We start from the raw sequence: 21,381 nt of genomic DNA, 5'->3' as shown, positions 1-21,381 counted from the left end.
GGAAATGGGGAACAACTCCACTGCTCTCCTAAATGGTGCCAAGGATCCTTAATGTTCACATGAGAGGTCAGTGGAGCCTCGGTTTAATGCCTCTTCTGAAAGACAGCATCTTGAACAGTGCAGCACTCCATCAGTACCACGTTGGAGGCTCAAGTTTCTGGAATGGGCTTCTGACCCAGAGGCGAGAATGTTCCTAATGGAGTCACAGCTGCTGATCCCCTTTCTCTCTCTTCTACCCTTCAACATTTGTCTGTATTTTTGGATATTTGCCGACAGAACACTTAAAGCTGCTAGGATAATGCATTAGTTTGAAATAACATTTACCTCTCGCACTTTTTTCTTCTTTTTCTTCTTCTCTTTAGAGGAGCCCTTACTCGTTTTCTCTGTAAAGGGAATCGAAATTCAGTTAACAGTGAGCTAACAATGTGAGAGATTCTGGGCTACACATCCACCTGGAGTTCAGTTGTATAGCCAGGTATTTCAGCGAGAGGCTTGGCAGGTTAAGTAAACCAGTAAGGATATTGGATGCCTAACTGATACTGAAAGCTGCAGCAACTCAAATATACTTGGGATACTACTTCTGAAAGTACTTAGGATTCGCATAGTTCTGCTTTTCCCTCTACCTAAAGCTGTGAATTCCCATATTAAGATCCTGCCCACTAGCAGCTTGGTTATTCTGATGACAAGGTTCCCTATTATTTCTGCTCCTTCCCTGCCCACTCCCCAGGTGACCTGAGTTATCAGGTCCCAGGCTTCCAATGGCAAGATCCATAGCCTAGGATATACTAGATGAGGGTGTCCCTGGCTCAATTGTGTTCGTGCAGACTTGTAGTGACAGTGTCATAATTTGGTCTCAGTGCTTGAAGAACATGTCACGTACATTGTGTTAGAAAGGTTTTTGATCCTGGCCTATCTGTGAACAGCTGGGAGATAAAAAGGCACAGGGGACTGTCTTTAAGGGAACAGGGAGGTTGCGAGGGCACTCAGGTCTGTTAAAGGGAAAACTGTAAGGGTTGTACTGAAGCAAAGAGGTTTGAAATGTCAGAGGTTCATCTACAGATGTAGAATAGTGAAAGCCACCAATAAGAGATACTATTGCTACGTCTCTGGATTGGAATGTACAAGTAGATACCTGGCAGTACAAGTCAACTGCCTTAAACATAAGACACTTAAAGCACTCACCGGAGTAAGTGATTTCACTGAACCTCAGGAAGAGTCAGTGGCAGAGCTGAATTCCTGTACAGTGATGTGAGTGAATCAAAGAGGGGCTTCCAGCACGTGTGGAATAAAATCCTGGCTCAATTCATCTTCAGTAATGAATGGACAAGGGGAGAATACCCGAATGCAGAAAGAGCTCAGTCTCCACCTCAATAACTAACTCCTCCCCCTCTTATCCCTTCGCCACTGCCCTTCCCCCCCACCCCCACCCTCATTGAATATGTCCAAATAACAATAGCCCTCAGGATGTTGTCTTCTTCTTGAGTTCTCTGCCCGAAAGCAGGTCCTGACTCCACCCCAGCCAGAACAGGGATTGAACTCCATGCTGTTGGCACCAATCTGATCCACACCAGCCATCAGCCAAATGAGCCCACTAGCTCCCCCACAGATGTCCAAGTTGCTGTGGCAACATACACTTACGTTGTAGTCCGGAGCTATGTATAGTGATGGCAGAGGCTCCAGTTCCTTTCCATCATGAGTGGCCAGGTATCTCTCCTGCTTTTACTGCCTCCCATGGTGTGTGCTGGAAGGATTTACAAGTTGATACTCAACCTGTTTGGCCATGTTATGAATACGCCGTCCTTGACCATCAAGTCCTGGAGTGGGATTCGAACCCGGAGCATAAAGTATAGAAATAGGAGGATCAAACAGATGAATACATTGTTGGAGAGAGAGTGCAGAAGGGAGGGCTTCAGGTTTCTGGGCCATTGGGACTGGTTCTGGGGAGCTGGGGCTTATACACTCTAGATGGGTTGTGCCGCAACGCAGGATTCATACAAGTGGGATATCCTTTCATATCAGATTGACTTCAACAACCGAGAACAATCAGTAAATGGCCAAAGCACTTGGCGCCAAAGGATCCACAGTGGAGCATAGAAATTTGAAGAAATATATTTTCAGATTGCTACAGAAATATGCCATTGCAGGAAGGAACATTCAGCAGCCCTGCTTCAGTGAATGACCTACGATGCCCCCACTGGCTTGCTTGAATTGGACTCTCAACAGATGAGCAGTAGATGTGAATCATTGGCAATGATGCAGAGCCAAAGAGCCATACAACACAAAGTTAAGCCTGTGCATACAGCAAGCAATTAGGAAAGTATGTTGGCATTTATTGAATGATCCAAAACTCTCTGGAGTTTAGAAGAATGAGAGCTGATCTTCTTGAAACATAAGATTATGAGGGGGCTTGACAGGGTAAACACAGAGACAGTTTCCCCCAGCTGGACAGTCAAGAATTAGAGGTCGCAGACTCAGGATAAGGAGACAGCCATTTCGGACTGGGATGAGGAAAAATTTCTTCCCTCAGAGTTGTGAATCTATGAAATTCTCCACCACGTATGTTGTGGATGTTCAATAAATGAGCATATTGAAGACTGAGATCGACACATTTTTGGATTCTAAGGGAATCAACTGACATGGATATTGGACAGGACAGCAGAGGTGAGGTCAAGGATCGGCCAAGATCTTATTGAATGGTGGAGCAGGGTTGAGGGGCAGTATGGTCTACTCATTTTCGTGTTCTTATCTGAACATTCTGTGTGCTTCATTAGCAGCCTGAGATTGTTGTGCTAATAATTTTAGTGACCTGTCCACTAAACCTCAATGTCTCTGCCTATATTGGGACCTCAACTACATTCCTATTTAGGGACCTCTTCCTGCAGTCCAAGTAGCCTGGGGGTCCTCCCTCAGGGGGCGGCCCTCTCTTGGGTTGGGGTGGGGGGGGGTGGAGGAAGAGGAAGAGGGTTGGAGGCCGGGTAGGAGGCTGGGACCCTCTTTCCAGGAGGGGGGGTACCCTCTCTCCATAGACTCTACTTGACCACTGCACCATCACAAGAAGCAAATATCCTGGGACACTTGGTGCCAACACCCACCAACTTCAAAGCTTGGTTTCATTCTCAACTTTGATAACTATTAAGAAAACTTTACTGGCATCAGAGACTAGACCCTTTTTTGTACGTCTTAAGGGTATTTATTGGCTATGAGGTTAGGCAATTTATTGCTTACCAGGTCAACAGTGATTTGGGTTCAGCCCAAGTGACTGATTTTATACCTTGTGACAGTTTAGAATGCAAAAAATGACCAGTTTGACGGCACTGACACAAGGAGAAGATATCGGAAAGCATATGAGATACATGTGCATGGAATCAATTCAGAGTGTTCCCTTGCCACTTTCCTGCAAATATAACCAAGGTACACACACATTAATACTGAGAATACAGGCAAACACAAATTTGCAGCTTTCAAGGAAAAATGGTGGGGATCATAGAATGTGATGCTCACGATACCAGGAAAAATGAAATGCGTTGAAGAAGGAATAGGATCTTGCCAATAATCCAGTGTCCTACACCCAATCTAGCACTGGTAAACTTAATCAACGTTTTGGCAGCATTGCCATGTCTTGTGATAAAACCCAGGCCTAATCCTCTCATTAACAAATTCAAAACATTTATCGACCACAAGTTCTTGATGTCACCTTCATCGCTGCTTTCTGGGGCTGCAGGGCTTTTATTATCAATGCCCAAACCAAACAAGTCGAGGTCAGTGGTTGGCTTCATGGCTCGAGCCTGCGGTTTCACCAACACGCTGAGCTTTGTTACACTGAGGTTATCATTGGAGAGTTCTGAGCTGTCCTCTCGAACTGGGAACACCTCCTGCAAGAAGCATAACAAGTCAACAGTTACTACTTGGGGAGGAGAGGTGGGAGAAGAGATAGAAAAAAGGAATGTGACTTCACAGAACTCAAAGCCAAGTAAACTAAACAGCTCCAGCTCAGTGATAACACTCACATCCAAGTCAGAAGGGCATAGCTTCATTTCCCACTCGAGAATTGAACATGTCATCTTTTTGACACTCAGTGCAGAACTGAGGGAATGCTGCAGTATAGCAGGTGCCGTAACTCAGATGAGACATTAAACCAAGACCTCGTCTACCCTCTTGGGTGGACATAAAAGATCCTATTTCGAAGACAAGCCGAGTTCTTCCTAATGTCTTGGCTAACAGTTATCCCTCAACTAACATATCTTGAACGGATTATCTGCTGGTTGTCACATTGCTGTTTGTGGGGGCTGACTGTGGGAGAATTGGCTGCTGCATTTCCTGCAACAGTGACTACACTTTAAAAGAACAATGAAGCACTTTGGGACATCCTGAGGTTCTGAAAGCTGCAATATTAAAAATAGCCTCAACTATTCACAATCTATATACAATCTATAGCAATGGCTTAGATGAAGGGACTGAATATGTAGTCGTGAAATTTGTTGATGATACAAAGATAGCCAGGAGAATAAGTTGAGGGCAGCTAGGGATGGGCAATAAATGCTGGCCCAGCCAGCAAAGCCCACATCCTGTGAAGGAATAAAAAAAAGGACATAATCTTTGCAGACTCTTTAAATGAGTGGGTAAAAACTTGCAGATGAAGTATAATGTGGACTTGTCCACATTGGCAGGAAGAATAGAAAAGCAGTGTACTATTTAAATAGAGAGGGATTGCAGAATTCGGTGGTACAGAGTGATCTGGTTGTCCTGGAACAAGAATCACAAAAAGTTAGTATACAAGTACAGCAAGTGACTAGGAAGGTAAATGAAATGTTGTTGTTTCTTGCAAGGAGAATGGAATATAAAAATAGGTATGTTTGCTACAATTGTAAAGGGCATTGGTGAGACCACATCTGGAGTACTGTGTACGGTTTTGGTCTCCTTAGTTAAGAAAGGATATAAATGCATTAGAAGCAGTTTAGAGACGGTTCACTCAACTGATGAGGGGGCTATCTTGTGAGGAAAGGTTTGATAGGCTAGGCCTATACTCACTGGAGTATAGAAGAATGAGAGGTGATCTTATTGAAACATATCAGATCTTGAGGGGACTTGACAGGATGGATGCTGAGAGCATGTTTCCTCTTGTGGGAAAGACTAGAACTAGGGGACATAGTTCAAAAATAAGAGGCCTCCCATTTAAGACAGATTAGGAGAATTTTTTTCACTTAGAGGGTCATTAGTCTGTGGAATTCTCTTTCCCAGAGGGCAGTGGAGGCTGGGTCATTGAATACTTTTAAAGCTGTGTTAGATAGATTCTTGATAAACAAGGAAGTCAGAGTGTTTTGAGGTTAGAGAGGAAAATAGTTGAGGTCACAGTCAGCATATCACAGCAGTATCACATAGCAGAGCAGGCTCGAGGGGTCGAATGGCCTACTCCTACTCCTAATTTGTAAGTAACCTAAAGCACAGAAACACGCCATTTGGCCCAAATGGTCTATAACAGTTAATACTCCAGACAAGCCGCCTCCTACTTCATTTCAGCCTATTCCTTTCCCCCCTTGTACTTATTTAGCATCTCCTTGTTTCTATCTATGCAATTTGCCTTAACCAATCCATGCAGTAGCAAGTTCCATGTTCTCACCATTCTGAGTAAAGAATATATTACATACACACAGACCTGCAAAATATTTCAGTCAAATTAGTATCCTTATTGCAACAGTATTTCTTGCTATTCTTTCACCAAAGACTTTAACAGAATCAGAATTCCTCACTCTGGTAATAGCTACATACAGTCCATTTGTAAAGCAGGTTTAGATCTCTTAGGCTCAATACTGTTCAAGGAATAAACATTTTAATTCCCTTGAAATCTGCCTGTTATAATTTCAGCATCTATCACTGAAGAAAACAGCTTGTTTCATGACAAAGTCCTTGTTTAGGATTCAAGTTTTGTAGCAACATTAAAACTGCTTCTTCCTTGAGTCTATGTTTTTGCGGCAGCTTGCCTATTGGAGTTGGACTGTGTAGAAACTCCAGAGGGTATAGGCAGTTATCATCTCTGTCATCTATAGAGTTAATGCTGAAGCATTCTTTTAATTCATCTGAAAGACTTTCTAAAACTTATACATTCAAGTCTAGTGAATCTTCATTTTTAACAAAAAGAATAGCTTTCAAATAATAAGTGGTGTCAAAATCTCTGCCATTTTGCCACTCTTAACCAATTCCATCATCTTATCCACCCCATACCAGGTCACCCCTCCCATGCCAACTCTCTGCAACTCTGCTGTTGGCCTCCCCAATGACAACTGCTGCTTTTGTTCTCCACCACCCGCCCTGCTGACACCACAACCACTGGCAGGGCATGGCCATCCCAGGCTACAGTCCTGGAGTCCACATGTGGACCAGGTACCATACACCAACTGATCCCACACATAGGTTCACCTCTTAAACTGACCAACCAAAACAGACTGGACAAATAAAAATGGAGTGCTATTGTTACGGATAACATTCACGTATATAAATGCAATGAAAGTGCTGAGTCAGCGTCCCAAGTCTGACAGAACGGTCAGTCAGCGTCCTGAGTCTCAGAGAGTGATCAGTCAGCGTGCTGGGTCTGAGAGAGCGGTCCGTTAGGTTGCTGGGCCTGAGAGAGCGGTCAGTCAGAGTATTGAGTCTCAGAGAGCAGCAAGTAAGATTGCTGGGTCCGGAAGTCAGCTCAGTCAGAGTGCTCGATCGGAGAGAGCGGTCAGTCAGAGTATTGGGTCCCAGAGAGCAGCAAGTAAGATTGCTGGGTCCGGAAGTCAGGTCAGTCAGAGTGCTCGATCTGAGAGAGCGGTCAGTCAACGTACTGGGCCAAAGAGCAGACAGTTTAGTGTGCTGTGTCTATAGAGTGGTCAGGCAGTGTGCTGGGCCTGAGAAAGCGGTCAGTCACAGTGCTAAGTCTATAGGGCAGTCAGGCAGCGTCCCAGGTCTGAAACAACAGTCAGTCAGCGTGCCGGTTCGGAGAGAGAGGTTAGTCAGCGTGCAGGGTCTGAGAGGGGTCAGGCAGCGTGCTGGGTCTGAGAGAGCGGTCAGTCATAGTGCAGGGTCTGAGAGAGTGGTCAGTCAGCATGCTGGAGCTAAGGGAGCAGTCAGTCAGGGTGCTGCTGTGAAGAGAGTGGTCAGTCAGCGTGCTGGGCCTGAGAGAGCGGTCAGTCAGTGTGCTGAGTCAGAGAGAATGGTCAGTCCTCCAGAGAGTGGTCAGTGAGAGTGGTAGGCCTGAGAGCGCGGTCAGTCAACATGCTGGGTCTGTAGAGAGATCAGTTCAGTGTGCTGTGTCTATAGATTGGTCAGTTCAGTGTGCTGTGTCTATAGAGTGATCAGGCAAATTTCTGGGTCTGACAGAGCGGTCAGTTAGATTGCTTAGCCTGAGAGCGCAGTCAGTCAGAGTGCTGGGTCTGAGACAGCTGTCAGTCAGAGTGCTGGGTCTGAGACAGCTGTCAGTCAGGGTGCTGTGTCTGAGACAGCTGTCAGTCAGAGTGCTGTGTCTGAGACAGCTGTCAGTCAGAGTGCTGTGTCTGAGACAGCTGTCAGTCAGAGTGCTGTGTCTGAGACAGCTGTCAGTCAGAGTGCTGGGTCTGAGACAGCTGTCAGTCAGAGTGCTGGGTCTGAGACAGCTGTCAGTCAGAGTGCTGGGTCTGAGACAGCTGTCAGTCAGAGTGCTGGGTCTGAGGCAGCTGTCAGTCAGAGTGCTGGGTCTGAGACAGCTGTCAGTCAGAGTACTGGGTCTGAGACAGCTGTCAGTCAGAGTGCAGAGTCTGAGACAGCTGTCAGTCAGAGTGCTGGGTCTGAGACAGCTGTCAGTCAGAGTGCTGTGTCTGAGACAGCTGTCAGTCAAAGTGCTGGGTCGATACAGCGGGCAGGCAGCAACCCAGGTCTGAAACAGCGGTCAGTCAGCAAGCTGGGTCTGAGAGGGGTCAGTTAGCATGATGGCCCTGAAAGAGCGGTCAGTCAGGGTGCTGCGTGAAAGAGAGCGGTCAATCAGCATGTTGGATCTGAGAGAACGGTCACTGAGATTGCTGTGCCTGAGACAGCGGTCATTCAGAGTGCCGGGTCTGATAGGGCGATCAGGCAGATTCCTGGGCCTGAGAAAGGGGTCAGTCAGCATGCAGTGTCTGAGAGAGTGGGTCAGTCAGACTGCTGGGCCTGAGAGAGCGGTCAGTCAGACTGCTGGGCCTGAGAGAGCGGTCAGTCAGACTGCTGGGCCTGAGAGAGCGGTCAGTCAGACTGCTGGGCCTGAGAGAGCGGTCAGTCAGACTGCTGGGCCTGAGAGAGCGGTCAGTCAGACTGCTGGGCCTGAGAGAGCGGTCAGTCAGACTGCTGGGCCTGAGAGAGCGGTCAGTCAGACTGCTGGGCCTGAGAGAGCGGTCAGTCAGACTGCTGGGCCTGAGAGAGCGGTCAGTCAGACTGCTGGGCCTGAGAGAGCGGTCAGTCAGACTGCTGGGCCTGAGAGAGCGGTCAGTCAGACTGCTGGGCCTGAGAGAGCGGTCAGTCAGACTGCTGGGCCTGAGAGAGCGGTCAGTCAGACTGCTGGGCCTGAGAGAGCGGTCAGTCAGACTGCTGGGCCTGAGAGAGCGGTCAGTCAGACTGCTGGGCCTGAGAGAGCGGTCAGTCAGACTGCTGGGCCTGAGAGAGCGGTCAGTCAGACTGCTGGGCCTGACAGAGCGGTCAGTCGGACTGCTGGGCCTGACAGAGCGGTCAGTCAGACTGCTGGGCCTGACAGAGCGGTCAGTCGGACTGCTGGGCCTGACAGAGCGGTCAGTCGGACTGCTGGGCCTGACAGAGCGGTCAGTCGGACTGCTGGGCCTGACAGAGCGGTCAGTCGGACTGCTGGGCCTGACAGAGCGGTCAGTCGGACTGCTGGGCCTGACAGAGCGGTCAGTCGGACTGCTGGGCCTGACAGAGCGGTCAGTCGGACTGCTGGGCCTGACAGAGCGGTCAGTCGGACTGCTGGGCCTGACAGAGCGGTCAGTCGGACTGCTGGGCCTGACAGAGCGGTCAGTCGGACTGCTGGGCCTGACAGAGCGGTCAGTCCGACTGCTGGGCCTGACAGAGCGGTCAGTCCGACTGCTGGGCCTGACAGAGCGGTCAGTCCGACTGCTGGGCCTGACAGAGCGGTCAGTCGGACTGCTGGGCCTGACAGAGCGGTCAGTCAGACTGCTGGGCCTGACAGAGCGGTCAGTCGGACTGCTGGGCCTGACAGAGCGGTCAGTCAGACTGCTGGGCCTGACAGAGCGGTCAGTCAGACTGCTGGGCCTGACAGAGCGGTCAGTCAGACTGCTGGGCCTGACAGAGCGGTCAGTCAGACTGCTGGGCCTGACAGAGCGGTCAGTCAGACTGCTGGGCCTGACAGAGCGGTCAGTCAGACTGCTGGGCCTGACAGAGCGGTCAGTCAGACTGCTGGGCCTGACAGAGCGGTCAGTCAGACTGCTGGGCCTGACAGAGCGGTCAGTCAGACTGCTGGGCCTGACAGAGCGGTCAGTCAGACTGCTGGGCCTGACAGAGCGGTCAGTCAGACTGCTGGGCCTGACAGAGCGGTCAGTCAGACTGCTGGGCCTGACAGAGCGGTCAGTCAGACTGCTGGGCCTGACAGAGCGGTCAGTCAGACTGCTGGGCCTGACAGAGCGGTCAGTCAGACTGCTGGGCCTGACAGAGCGGTCAGTCAGACTGCTGGGCCTGACAGAGCGGTCAGTCAGACTGCTGGGCCTGACAGAGCGGTCAGTCAGACTGCTGGGCCTGACAGAGCGGTCAGTCAGACTGCTGGGCCTGACAGAGCGGTCAGTCAGACTGCTGGGCCTGACAGAGCGGTCAGTCAGACTGCTGGGCCTGACAGAGCGGTCAGTCAGACTGCTGGGCCTGACAGAGCGGTCAGTCAGACTGCTGGGCCTGACAGAGCGGTCAGTCAGACTGCTGGGCCTGACAGAGCGGTCAGTCAGACTGCTGGGCCTGACAGAGCGGTCAGTCAGACTGCTGGGCCTGACAGAGCGGTCAGTCAGACTGCTGGGCCTGACAGAGCGGTCAGTCAGACTGCTGGGCCTGACAGAGCGGTCAGTCAGACTGCTGGGCCTGACAGAGCGGTCAGTCAGACTGCTGGGCCTGACAGAGCGGTCAGTCAGACTGCTGGGCCTGACAGAGCGGTCAGTCAGACTGCTGGGCCTGACAGAGCGGTCAGTCAGACTGCTGGGCCTGACAGAGCGGTCAGTCAGACTGCTGGGCCTGACAGAGCGGTCAGTCAGACTGCTGGGCCTGACAGAGCGGTCAGTCAGACTGCTGGGCCTGACAGAGCGGTCAGTCAGACTGCTGGGCCTGACAGAGCGGTCAGTCAGACTGCTGGGCCTGACAGAGCGGTCAGTCAGACTGCTGGGCCTGACAGAGCGGTCAGTCAGACTGCTGGGCCTGACAGAGCGGTCAGTCAGACTGCTGGGCCTGACAGAGCGGTCAGTCAGACTGCTGGGCCTGACAGAGCGGTCAGTCAGAGTGCTGGGCCTGACAGAGCGGTCAGTCAGACTGCTGGGCCTGACAGAGCGGTCAGTCAGACTGCTGGGCCTGACAGAGCGGTCAGTCAGACTGCTGGGCCTGACAGAGCGGTCATTCAGACGGCTGGGCCTGACAGAGCGGTCAGTTAGAGTGCTGGATCCGAGAGAGTGGTCATTAGAAATGCTGGGATGAGAGCGGTCCGTCAAAGTCTTGGGCCTGAGAGAGCACTCAGTCCGCGACCCGGGTTGGAGAGAGTCAGCATGCTGGGTCTCAGAGCAGTCAGTCAAATTACAGGGACTGAGAGAATGCTCAGGTTGGAGAGAGCGGTTAGACAGCTTGTTGGGTCTGAGAGAGCGGTCAAAAAGCGGGTTGGGTCTGAGAGAGTGGGTCAGTCAATATGCTGTGTCTGAGACAGTGGTCAGTCAGAGTGCTGGGCCTGAGAGAGTGGTCAGGTAGCATGCTGGATCTGAGAAAGGGGTCTGTCAGCATGCTGGGACTAAGAGAGCGGTCAGTCAGACTGCTGGGCCTGAGAGAGTGGTCAGTAAGATTGCTGGGCCTGAGAGAGCGGTCAGTCAAAGTGCTTGGTATGAGTGAGATGCTACTCATCACGCTGGGTCTGAGTGAGCAGTCAGTCATCGTGCTGGATCTGGGAGTGGGGTCAGTCAGGGTGCTGGGCCTGAGAGAGTGGTCAGTCAATGTGCTAGGTCTGAGAAAGGGGTCAGTCAGCATGCTGGGCCTAACTGCATGGTCACTCAGACTGCTGGGCCTGAGTGAGCGGTCAGTCAGCGTACTTGGTATGAGTGTGATGCTAGTCATCATGCTGGGCCTGAGTGAGCGCTCAGTCATCGTGCTGGTTCTGAGAGAGCGGTCAGTCAGCGTGCTGGGTCTGAGAGGGTGTTCAGTCAGGGTGCTGGATCCGAGAGAGTGGTCAGTTAAGATTGCTGGGCCTGATAGAGCGGTCACTTAGAGTGCTGGATCCGAGAGAGTGGTCAGTTAGAATGCTGGGATGAGAGCAGTCAGTCAGAGTCTTGGGCCTGAAAGAGCAGTCAGTCAGCGTCCTGGGTCTGAGACAGCAGTCAGTCTGGGAGGGTCGTCAGTCAGCATGCCAGGTTTGATGAGAGCGATCATTCAGCATGCAGTGTCTGAGAGAGCGGTCAGTCAGAGTGCTGGTCCTGAGAGAGTGGTCAGTCAGTGCGCTGGTCCTGAGAGAGCAGTCAGCGGGCTGTGCCTGAGAGAGTGGTCAGTCAAAGTGTTGGGTCTGAGTGAGCGGTCAGTCATTGTGCTGGGTCTGATAGGGCGGTCAGGCAGAGGGTTTGAGACAGCGGTCAGTCAGAGGGCTGGGCCTGAGAGAGCGGTCAGTCTGAGTACAGAGTCTGAGAGAGCGGACAGTCTGAGTGCAGAGCCTGAGGGAGCGGTCAGTCTGAGTACACAGTCTGAGAGAGCGGACAGTCTGAGTGCAGGGTCTAAGAGAGCGGTCAGTCTGAGTGCAGAGTCTGAGAGAGGAGTCAGTTGGTGTGCTGGGTCAGAGAGAGCGGTTAGTCAGAGTGCAGAGTATGACAGAGCAGTCCGTCAGAGTGCTGGGTCTGAGGGAGTGGTCAGTCAGACTGCTGGGCCTGAGAGAGTGGTCAGTCAGACTGCTGGGACTGAGAGAGTGGTCAGTCAGACTGCTGGGCTTGAGAGTGCAGTCACTAAAATTACTGGGCCTGAGAGGGCGGTCAGTCAGCGGCTGGATCTGAGAGTGGGGTCAGTCAGTGTCTGGGTCTGAGACTGGTGTCAGGAAGCGGGCTGGGTCTGAGAGAGCGGTCAGTCAGAGTGCTCGGTCTGAGAAAGCAGTCAGTTGGTGTGCTGGGTCTGAGACAGCGGTCAGTCAGTTGGTGGGCAGAGTCCGAGAGAGCGGTCAGTCAAAATGCTGCGTCAGAGAAAGGAGTCAGTCAGAATATAGAGTTTGAGAGAGGATTCAGTTGGTGTGCTGAGTCTGGGAGAGCGGTCAGTCAGAGTGCAGATTCTGAGACATCGGTCAGTCTGAATGCTGGGTCTGAGAGAGCGGTCAGTCAGAGTGCTGTGTCTGAGAGCGCAGTCAGTCAGAGTGCTGTGTCTGAGAGCGCAGTCAGTCAGAGTGCTGTGTCTGAGAGCGCAGTCAGTCAGAGTGCTGTGTCTGAGAGCGCAGTCAGTCAGAGTGCTGTGTCTGAGAGCGCAGTCAGTCAGAGTGCTGTGTCTGAGAGCGCAGTCAGTCAGAGTGCTGTGTCTGAGAGCGCAGTCAGTCAGAGTGCTGTGTCTGAGAGCGCAGTCAGTCAGAGTGCTGTGTCTGAGAGCGCAGTCAGTCAGAGTGCTGTGTCTGAGAACGCAGTCAGTCAGAGTGCTGTGTCTGAGAGCGCAGTCAGTCAGAGTGCTGTGTCTGAGAGCGCAGTCAGTCAGAGTGCTGTGTCTGAGAGCGCAGTCAGTCAGAGTGCTGTGTCTGAGAGCGCAGTCAGTCAGAGTGCTGTGTCTGAGAGCGCAGTCAGTCAGAGTGCTGTGTCTGAGAGCGCAGTCAGTCAGAGTGCTGTGTCTGAGAGCGCAGTCAGTCAGAGTGCTGTGTCTGAGAGCGCAGTCAGTCAGAGTGCTGTGTCTGAGAGCACAGTCAGTCAGAGTGCTGTGTCTGAGAGCGCAGTCAGTCAGAGTGCTGTGTCTGAGAGCGCAGTCAGTCAGAGTGCTGTGTCTGAGAGCGCAGTCAGTCAGAGTGCTGTGTCTGAGAGCGCAGTCAGTCAGAGTGCTGTGTCTGAGAGCGCAGTCAGTCAGAGTGCTGTGTCTGAGAGCGCAGTCAGTCAGAGTGCTGTGTCTGAGAGAGCGGTCAGAGTGCTGTGTCTGAGAGCGCAGTCAGTCAGAGTGCTGTGTCTGAGAGAGCGTTCAGTCAGAGTGCCGTGTCTGAGACAGCTGTCCGTCAGAGTGCTGGGTCTGAGACAGTTGTCCGTCAGAGTGCTGGGTCTGAGACAGCAGTCCGTCAGAGTGCTGGGTCTGAGACAGCTGTCCGTCAGAGTGCTGGGTCTGAGACAGCTGTCCATCAGAGTGCTGGGTCTGAGACAGCTGTCCGTCAGAGTGCTGGGTCTGAGAGGGGTCAGTTAGCTTGCTGGCCCTGAAAGAGCGGTCAGTCAGGGTGCTGCGTCTAAGAGAGCGGTCAGTCAGGATGTTGGATCTGAGAGAACGGTCACTGAGAGTGTTGGACCTGAGAGAGTGGTCATTCAGAGTGCTGGGTCTGAGAGAGTGGTCAGCCAGAGTGCAGAGTCTGAGAGAGTGGTCAGTCAGAGTGCTGGGTCTGAGAGCGGTTATTGCGAGTGCTGGGCCTGAGAGAGTGGTCAGTCAGGGTGCAGAGTCTGAGAGAGCGGTTAGTCAGAGTGCAGAGTCTGTGAGAGCGGTCAGTCTGAGTGCTGGGTCTAAGAGCGCAGTCAGTTGGTGTAGAGAGTCTGAGAGAGCGGTCAGTCAGTGTGCTGGGTATGAGAGACAAGTCAGTCAGAGTGCTGGGTGTGAGAGCAGTCAGTTCGTGTGCAGAGTCTGAGAGAGCGGTCAGTCAGTGTGTTGGGTCTGAGAGAGTGGTCAGTCAGAGTGCTGAGTCTGTGACAGCAGTCAGTCAGAGTGCTGGATCTGAGACAGCGGTCAGTCAGTGTGCTGGGTCTGAGACAGCGGTCAGTCAGAGGGCTGGGCCTGAGAGAGCGGTCAGTCTGAGTACAGAGTCTGAGAGAGCGGACAGTCTGATTTCAGGGTCTGAGAGAGCGGTCAGTCTGAGTGCAGAGTCTGAGAGAGGAGTCAGTTGGTGTGCTGGGTCAGAGAGAGCGGTTCGTCAGAGCGCAGAGTATGACAGAGCAGTCCGTCAGAGTGCTGGGTCTGAGGGAGTGGTCAGTCAGACTGCCAGGCCTGAGAGAGTGGTCAGTCAGACTGCTGGGCTTGAGAGTGCAGTCACTAAAATTACTGGGCCTGAGAGGGCGGTCAGTCAGCGGCTGGATCTGAGAGTGGGGTCAGTCAGTGTCTGGGTCTGAGACTGGTGTCAGGAAGGGGGCTGGGTCTGAGAGAGCGGTCAGTCAGAGTGCTCGGCCTGAGGGAGCAGTCAGTTGGTGTGCTGGGTCTGAGAGAGCGGTAAGTCAGTTGGTGGGCAGAATCTGAGAGAGCGGTCAGTCAAAGTGCTGGGTCTGAGAAAGGAGTCAGTCAGAATACAGAGTTTGAGAGAGGATTCAGTTGGTGTGCTGAGTCTGGGAGAGCGGTCAGTCAGGGTGCAGAGTCTGAGAGAGTGGTCAGTCAGAGTGCAGAGTCTGAGAGAGTGGTCAGTCAAAGTGCTGGGTCTGAGAAAGGAGTCAGTCAGAATACAGAGTTTGAGAGAGGATTCAGTTGGTGTGCTGAGTCTGGGAGAGCGGTCAGTCAGGGTGCAGAGTCTGAGAGAGTGGTCAGTCAGAGTGCAGAGTCTGAGAGAGTGGTCAGTCAGAGTGCAGAGTCTGAGAGAGTGGTTAGTCAGAGGGCTGGGCCTGAGAGAGCGGTCAGTCTGAGTCAAGAGTCTGAGAGCGCAGACAGTCTGAGTGCAGGGCCTGAGAGATCGGTCAGTCTGAGTACAGAGTCTGAGAGAGCGGACAGTCTGAGTGCAGGGTCTGAGAGAGTGGTCAGTCAGGGTGCAGAGTCTGAGAGAGCAGTCAATTGGTGTGCAGAGTCTGAGAGAACGGTCAGTCAGAATGCTGGGTCTCAGAGAGCAGTCAGTCAGAGTGCAGAGTCTGAGAGAGGGTTCAGTTGGTGGGCTGAGTCTCGGAGTGCGGTCAGTCAGCGTGCTGGGCCTGTGAGTGCGGTCAGTCAGAGTGCAGAGTCTGAGAGAGCAGTCAGTTGGTGGGCAGAGTCTGAGAGAGCAGTCAGTTGGTGGGCAGAGTCTGAGAGAGCGGTCAGTCAAACTGCTGGGTCTGAGAGCAGTCAGTCAGAATACAGAGTTTGAGAGAGGGTTCAGTTGGTGGGTTGAGTCTGGGAGTGCGGTCAGTCAGAGTGCAGATTCTGAGACAGCGTTCAGTCTGAGCGCTGGGTCTGAGAGAGCGGTCAGTCAGAGTGCTCGGTCTGAGAGAGCAGTCAGTTGGTGTGCTGGGTCTGAGAGAGCGGTCAGTCAGTTTGTGTGCAGAGTCTGAGAGAGCGGTCAGTCAAAGTGCTGGGTCTGAGAGAGCGGACAGTCAGAATACAGAGTTTGAGCGAGGATTCAGTTGGTGTGCAGAGTCTGAGAGAGCGGTTAGTCAGAGTGCAGAGTCTGAGAGAGCAGTCAGTCAGACTGCTGGGCCTGAGAGAGTGGTCAGTCAGCGTGCTGGGTCTGAGAGTTAGGTCAGTCAGCGTGCTGGGCCTGAGAGTGCGGTCAGTCAGAGTGCAGAGTCTGAGAGAGCAGTCAGTCAGAGTGCAGAGTCTGTGAGAGCAGTCAGTCAGAGTGCTGTGTCTGAGAGCGCAGTCAGTCAGAGTGCTGTGTCTGAGAGCGCAGTCAGTCAGAGTGCTGTGTCTGAGAGCGCAGTCAGTCAGAGTGCTGTGTCTGAGAGCGCAGTCAGTCAGAGTGCTGTGTCTGAGAGCGCAGTCAGTCAGAGTGCTGTGTCTGAGAGCGCAGTCAGTCAGAGTGCTGTGTCTGAGAGCGCAGTCAGTCAGAGTGCTGTGTCTGAGAGCGCAGTCAGTCAGAGTGCTGTGTCTGAGAGCGCAGTCAGTCAGAGTGCTGTGTCTGAGAGCGCAGTCAGTCAGAGTGGTGTGTCTGAGAGCGCAGTCAGTCAGAGTGCTGTGTCTGAGAGCGCAGTCAGTCAGAGTGCTGTGTCTGAGAGCGCAGTCAGTCAGAGTGCTGTGTCTGAGAGCGCAGTCAGTCAGAGTGCTGTGTCTGAGAGCGCAGTCAGTCAGAGTGCTGTGTCTGAGAGCGCAGTCAGTCAGAGTGCTGTGTCTGAGAGCGCAGTCAGTCAGAGTGCTGTGTCTGAGAGCGCAGTCAGTCAGAGTGCTGTGTCTGAGAGCGCAGTCAGTCAGAGTGCTGTGTCTGAGAGCGCAGTCAGTCAGAGTGCTGTGTCTGAGAGCGCAGTCAGTCAGAGTGCTGTGTCTGAGAGCGCAGTCAGTCAGAGTGCTGTGTCTGAGAGCGCAGTCAGTCAGAGTGCTGTGTCTGAGAGCGCAGTCAGTCAGAGTGCTGTGTCTGAGAGCGCAGTCAGTCAGAGTGCTGTGTCTGAGAGCGCAGTCAGTCAGAGTGCTGTGTCTGAGAGCGCAGTCAGTCAGAGTGCTGTGTCTGAGAGCGCAGTCAGTCAGAGTGCTGTGTCTGAGAGCGCAGTCAGTCAGAGTGCTGTGTCTGAGAGCGCAGTCAGTCAGAGTGCTGTGTCTGAGAGAGCTGTCAGTCAGAGTGCTGTGTCTGAGAACGCAGTCAGTCAGAGTGCTGTGTCTGAGAGCGCAGTCAGTCAGAGTGCTGTGTCTGAGAGAGCGGTCAGAGTGCTGTGTCTGAGAGCGCAGTCAGTCAGAGTGCTGTGTCTGAGAGAGCGTTCAGTCAGAGTGCTGGGTCTGAGACAGCTGTCCGTCAGAGTGCTGGGTCTGAGACAGTTGTCCGTCAGAGTGCTGGGTCTGAGACAGCTGTCCGTCAGAGTGCTGGGTCTGAGACAGCTGTCCGTCAGAGTGCTGGGTCTGAGACAGCTGTCCGTCAGAGTGCTGGGTCTGAGACAGCTGTCCGTCAGAGTGCTGGGTCTGAGAGGGGTCAGTTAGCTTGCTGGCCCTGAAAGAGCGGTCAGTCAGGGTGCTGCGTCTAAGAGAGCGGTCAGTCAGCATGTTGGATCTGAGAGAACGGTCACTGAGAGTGTTGGACCTGAGAGAGTGGTCATTCAGAGTGCTGGGTCTGAGAGAGTGGTCAGCCAGAGTGCAGAGTCTGAGAGAGTGGTCAGTCAGAGTGCTGGGTCTGAGAGTGGTTATTGCAAGTGCTGGGCCTGAGAGAGTGGTCAGTCAGGGTGCAGAGTCTGAGAGAGCGGTTAGTCAGAGTGCAGAGTCTGTGAGAGCGGTCAGTCTGAGTGCTGGGTTTAAGAGCGCAGTCAGTTGGTGTACAGAGTCTGAGAGAGCGGTCAGTCAGTGTGCTGGGTATGAGAGACAAGTCAGTCAGAGTGCTGGGTGTGAGAGAGCAGTCAGTTCGTGTGCAGAGTCTGAGAGAGCGGTCAGTCAGTGTGTTGGGTCTGAGAGAGTGGTCAGTCAGAGTGCTGAGTCTGTGACAGCAGTCAGTCAGAGTGCTGGATCTGAGACAGCGGTCAGTCAGTGTGCTGGGTCTGAGACAGCGGTCAGTCAGAGGGCTGGGCCTGAGAGAGCGGTCAGTCTGAGTACAGAGTCTGAGAGAGCGGACAGTCTGATTTCAGGGTCTGAGAGAGCGGTCAGTCTGAGTGCAGAGTCTGAGAGAGGAGTCAGTTGGTGTGCTGGGTCAGAGAGAGCGGTTCGTCAGAGCGCAGAGTATGACAGAGCAGTCCGTCAGAGTGCTGGGTCTGAGGGAGTGGTCAGTCAGACTGCCAGGCCTGAGAGAGTGGTCAGTCAGACTGCTGGGCTTGAGAGTGCAGTCACTAAAATTACTGGGCCTGAGAGGGCGGTCAGTCAGCGGCTGGATCTGAGAGTGGGGTCAGTCAGTGTCTGGGTCTGAGACTGGTGTCAGGAAGGGGGCTGGGTCTGAGAGAGCGGTCGGTCAGAGTGCTCGGCCTGAGAGAGAGGTCAGTCTGAGTCAAGAGTCTGAGAGCGCAGACAGTCTGAGTGCAGGGCCTGAGAGATCGGTCAGTCTGAGTACAGAGTCTGAGAGAGCGGACAGTCTGAGTGCAGGGTCTGAGAGAGTGGTCAGTCAGGGTGCAGAGTCTGAGAGAGCAGTCAATTGGTGTGCAGAGTCTGAGAGAACGGTCAGTCAGAATGCTGGGTCTCAGAGAGCAGTCAGTCAGAGTGCAGAGTCTGAGAGAGGGTTCAGTTGGTGGGCTGAGTCTGGGAGTGCGGTCAGTCAGCGTGCTGGGCCTGTGAGTGCGGTCAGTCAGAGTGCAGAGTCTGAGAGAGCAGTCAGTTGGTGGGCAGAGTCTGAGCGAGCAGTCAGTTGGTGGGCAGAGTCTGAGAGAGCAGTCAGTTGGTGGGCAGAGTCTGAGAGAGCGGTCAGTCAAACTGCTGGGTCTGAGAGCAGTCAGTCAGAATACAGAGTTTGAGAGAGGGTTCAGTTGGTGGGTTGAGTCTGGGAGTGCGGTCAGTCAGAGTGCAGATTCTGAGACAGCGTTCAGTCTGAGCGCTGGGTCTGAGAGAGCGGTCAGTCAGAGTGCTCGGTCTGAGAGAGCAGTCAGTTGGTGTGCTGGGTCTGAGAGAGCGGTCAGTCAGTTTGTGTGCAGAGTCTGAGAGAGCGGTCAGTCAAAGTGCTGGGTCTGAGAGAGCGGACAGTCAGAATACAGAGTTTGAGCGAGGATTCAGTTGGTGTGCTGAGTCTGGGAGAGCGGTCAGTCAGAGTGCAGATTCTGAGACAGCGTTCAGTCTGAGTGCTGGGTCTGAGAGAGCGGTCAGTCAGAGTGCTCGGTCTGAGAGAGCAGTCAGTTGGTGTGCTGGGTCTGAGAGAGCGGTCACGCAGTTTGTGTGCAGAGTCTGAGAGAGCGGTCAGTCAAAGTGCTGGGTCTGAGAGAGCGGACAGTCAGAATACAGAGTTTGAGCGAGGATTCAGTTGGTGTGCTGGGTCTGCTAGAGCGGTCAGTCAGTTGGTGTGCAGAGTCTGAGAGAGCGGTCAGTCAAAGTGCTGGGTCTGAGAGAGCAGTCAGTCAGAATACAGAGTTTGAGAGAGGGTTCAGTTGGTGGGCTGAGTCTGGGAGTGCGGTCAGTCAGAGTGCAGATTCTGAGACAGCGGTCAGTCTGAGTGCGGGGTCTGAGAGAGCGGTTAGTCAGAGTGCTCGGTCTGAGAGAGCAGTCAGTTGGTGTGCTGAGTCTGAGAGAGCGGTCAGTCAGTTGGTGTGCAGAGTCTGAGAGAGCGGTCAGTCAAAGTGCTGGGTCTGAGAGAGCGGTCAGTCAGAATACAGAGTTTGAGAGAGGATTCAGTTGGTGTGCTGTGTCTGGGAGAGCGGTCAGTCAGGGTGCAGATTCTGAGACAGCGGTCAGTCTGAGTGCTGGGTCTAAGAGCGCAGTCAGTTGGTGTGCAGAGTCTGAGAGAGCGGTCAGTCAAAGTGCTGGGTCTGAGAGAGCGGTCAGTCAGAATACAGAGTTTGAGAGAGGATTCAGTTGGTGTGCTGAGTCTGGGAGAGCGGTCAGTCAGAGTGCAGATTCTGAGACATCGGTCAGTCTGAGTGCTGGGTCTGAGAGAGCGGTCAGTCAGAATGCTGGGTGTGAGAGAGCAGTCAGTTCGTGTGCAGAGTCTGAGAGAGCGGTCAGTCAGTGTGCTGGGTCTGAGAGAGTGGTCAGTCAGAGTGCTGAGTCTGTGACAGTAGTCAGTCAGAGTGCTGGATCTGAGACAGCGGTCAGTCAGTGTGCTGGGTCTGAGACAGCGGTCAGTCAGTGTGCTGGGTCTGAGACAGCGGTCAGTCAGAGGGCTGGGCCTGAGAGAGCGGTCAGTCTGAGTACAGAGTCTGAGAGAGCGGACAGTCTGATTTCAGGGTCTGAGAGAGCGGTCAGTCTGAGTGCAGAGTCTGAGAGAGGAGTCAGTTGGTGTGCTGGGTCTGAGAGAGGGGTTAGTCAGAGCGCAGAGTATGACAGAGCAGTCCGTCAGAGTGCTGGGTCTGAGGGAGTGGTCAGTCAGACTGCCGGGCCTGAGAGAGTGGTCAGTCAGACTGCTGGGCTTGAGAGTGCAGTCACTAAAATTACTGGGCCTGAGAGGGCGGTCAGTCAGTGTCTGGGTCTGAGACTGGTGTCAGGAAGCGGGCTGGGTCTGAGAGAGCAGTCAGTCAGAGTGCTCGGTCTGAGAGAGCAGTCAGTTGGTGTGCTGGGTCTGAGAGAGCGGTCAGTCAGTTGGTGGGCAGAGTCTGAGAGAGCGGTCAGTCAAAGTGCTGGGTCAGAGAAAGGAGTCAGTCAGAATACAGAGTTTGAGAGAGGATTCAGTTGGTGGGCTGAGTCTGAGAGAGCGGTCAGTCAGAGTGCAGACTCTGAGAGAGTGGTCAGTCAGAGTGCAGAGTCTGAGAGAGCGGACAGTCAGACTGCTGGGCCTGAGAGAGTGGGCAGTCAGCGTGCTGGGTCTGAGAGTGGGGTTAGTCAACGTGCTGGGTCTGAGAGTGGGGTCAGTCAGCGTGCTGGGCCTGAGAGAGCGGTCAGTCAGAGTGCAGAATCTGAGAGAGCAGTCAGTTGGTGTGCTGGGTCTGACAGAGCAGTCAGTCAGAATACAGAGTTTGAGAGAGGGTTCAGTTGGTGGGCTGAGTCTGAGAGAGCGGTCAGTCAGAGTGCTCGGTCTGAGAGAGCTGTCAGTTGGTGTGCTGGGTCTGAGAGAGCGGTCAGTCAATTGGTGTGCAGAGTCTGAGAGAGCGGTCAGTCAAAGTGCTGGGTCTGAGAGCAGTCAGTCAGAATACAGAGTTTGAGAGAGGGTTCAGTTGGTGGGTTGAGTCTGGGAGTGCGGTCAGTCAGAGTGCAGATTCTGAGACAGCGTTCAGTCTGAGCGCTGGGTCTGAGAGAGCGGTCAGTCAGAGTGCTCGGTCTGAGAGAGCAGTCAGTTGGTGTGCTGGGTCTGAGAGAGCGGTCAGTCAGTTTGTGTGCAGAGTCTGAGAGAGCGGTCAGTCAAAGTGCTGGGTCTGAGAGAGCGGACAGTCAGAATACAGAGTTTGAGCGAGGATTCAGTTGGTGTGCTGAGTCTGGGAGAGCGGTCAGTCAGAGTGCAGATTCTGAGACAGCGTTCAGTCAGAGTGCTGGGTCTGAGAGAGCGGTCAGTCAGAGTGCTCGGTCTGAGAGAGCAGTCAGTTGGTGTGCTGGGTCTGAGAGAGCGGTCAGTCAGTTAGTGTGCAG

General features: G+C 53.2%; 1 protein-coding gene across 2 annotated transcripts in view; it reads right to left on the bottom strand.

The window, feature by feature from the left end:
* LOC121280986 (rab-like protein 6) overlaps positions 1 to 21,381 on the bottom strand; it is a 264,891-nt gene that overhangs the window by 4,701 nt on the left and 238,809 nt on the right. For both annotated transcript variants that reach the window (XM_041193510.1, XM_041193509.1), the window contains 2 exons: positions 3,695 to 3,872; positions 325 to 383 (listed from right to left, as the gene is read on the bottom strand). In XM_041193510.1, coding sequence (XP_041049444.1) covers positions 325 to 383; positions 3,695 to 3,872 — 237 coding nt within the window. The remainder of the gene's footprint in view (positions 1 to 324; positions 384 to 3,694; positions 3,873 to 21,381) is intronic.

Source organism: Carcharodon carcharias, chromosome 8, assembly GCF_017639515.1.
Source record: "Carcharodon carcharias isolate sCarCar2 chromosome 8, sCarCar2.pri, whole genome shotgun sequence".
In the NCBI taxonomy this organism is placed as follows: domain Eukaryota; kingdom Metazoa; phylum Chordata; class Chondrichthyes; order Lamniformes; family Lamnidae; genus Carcharodon; species Carcharodon carcharias.
This window is presented reverse-complemented; position numbering and strand designations above follow the sequence as displayed.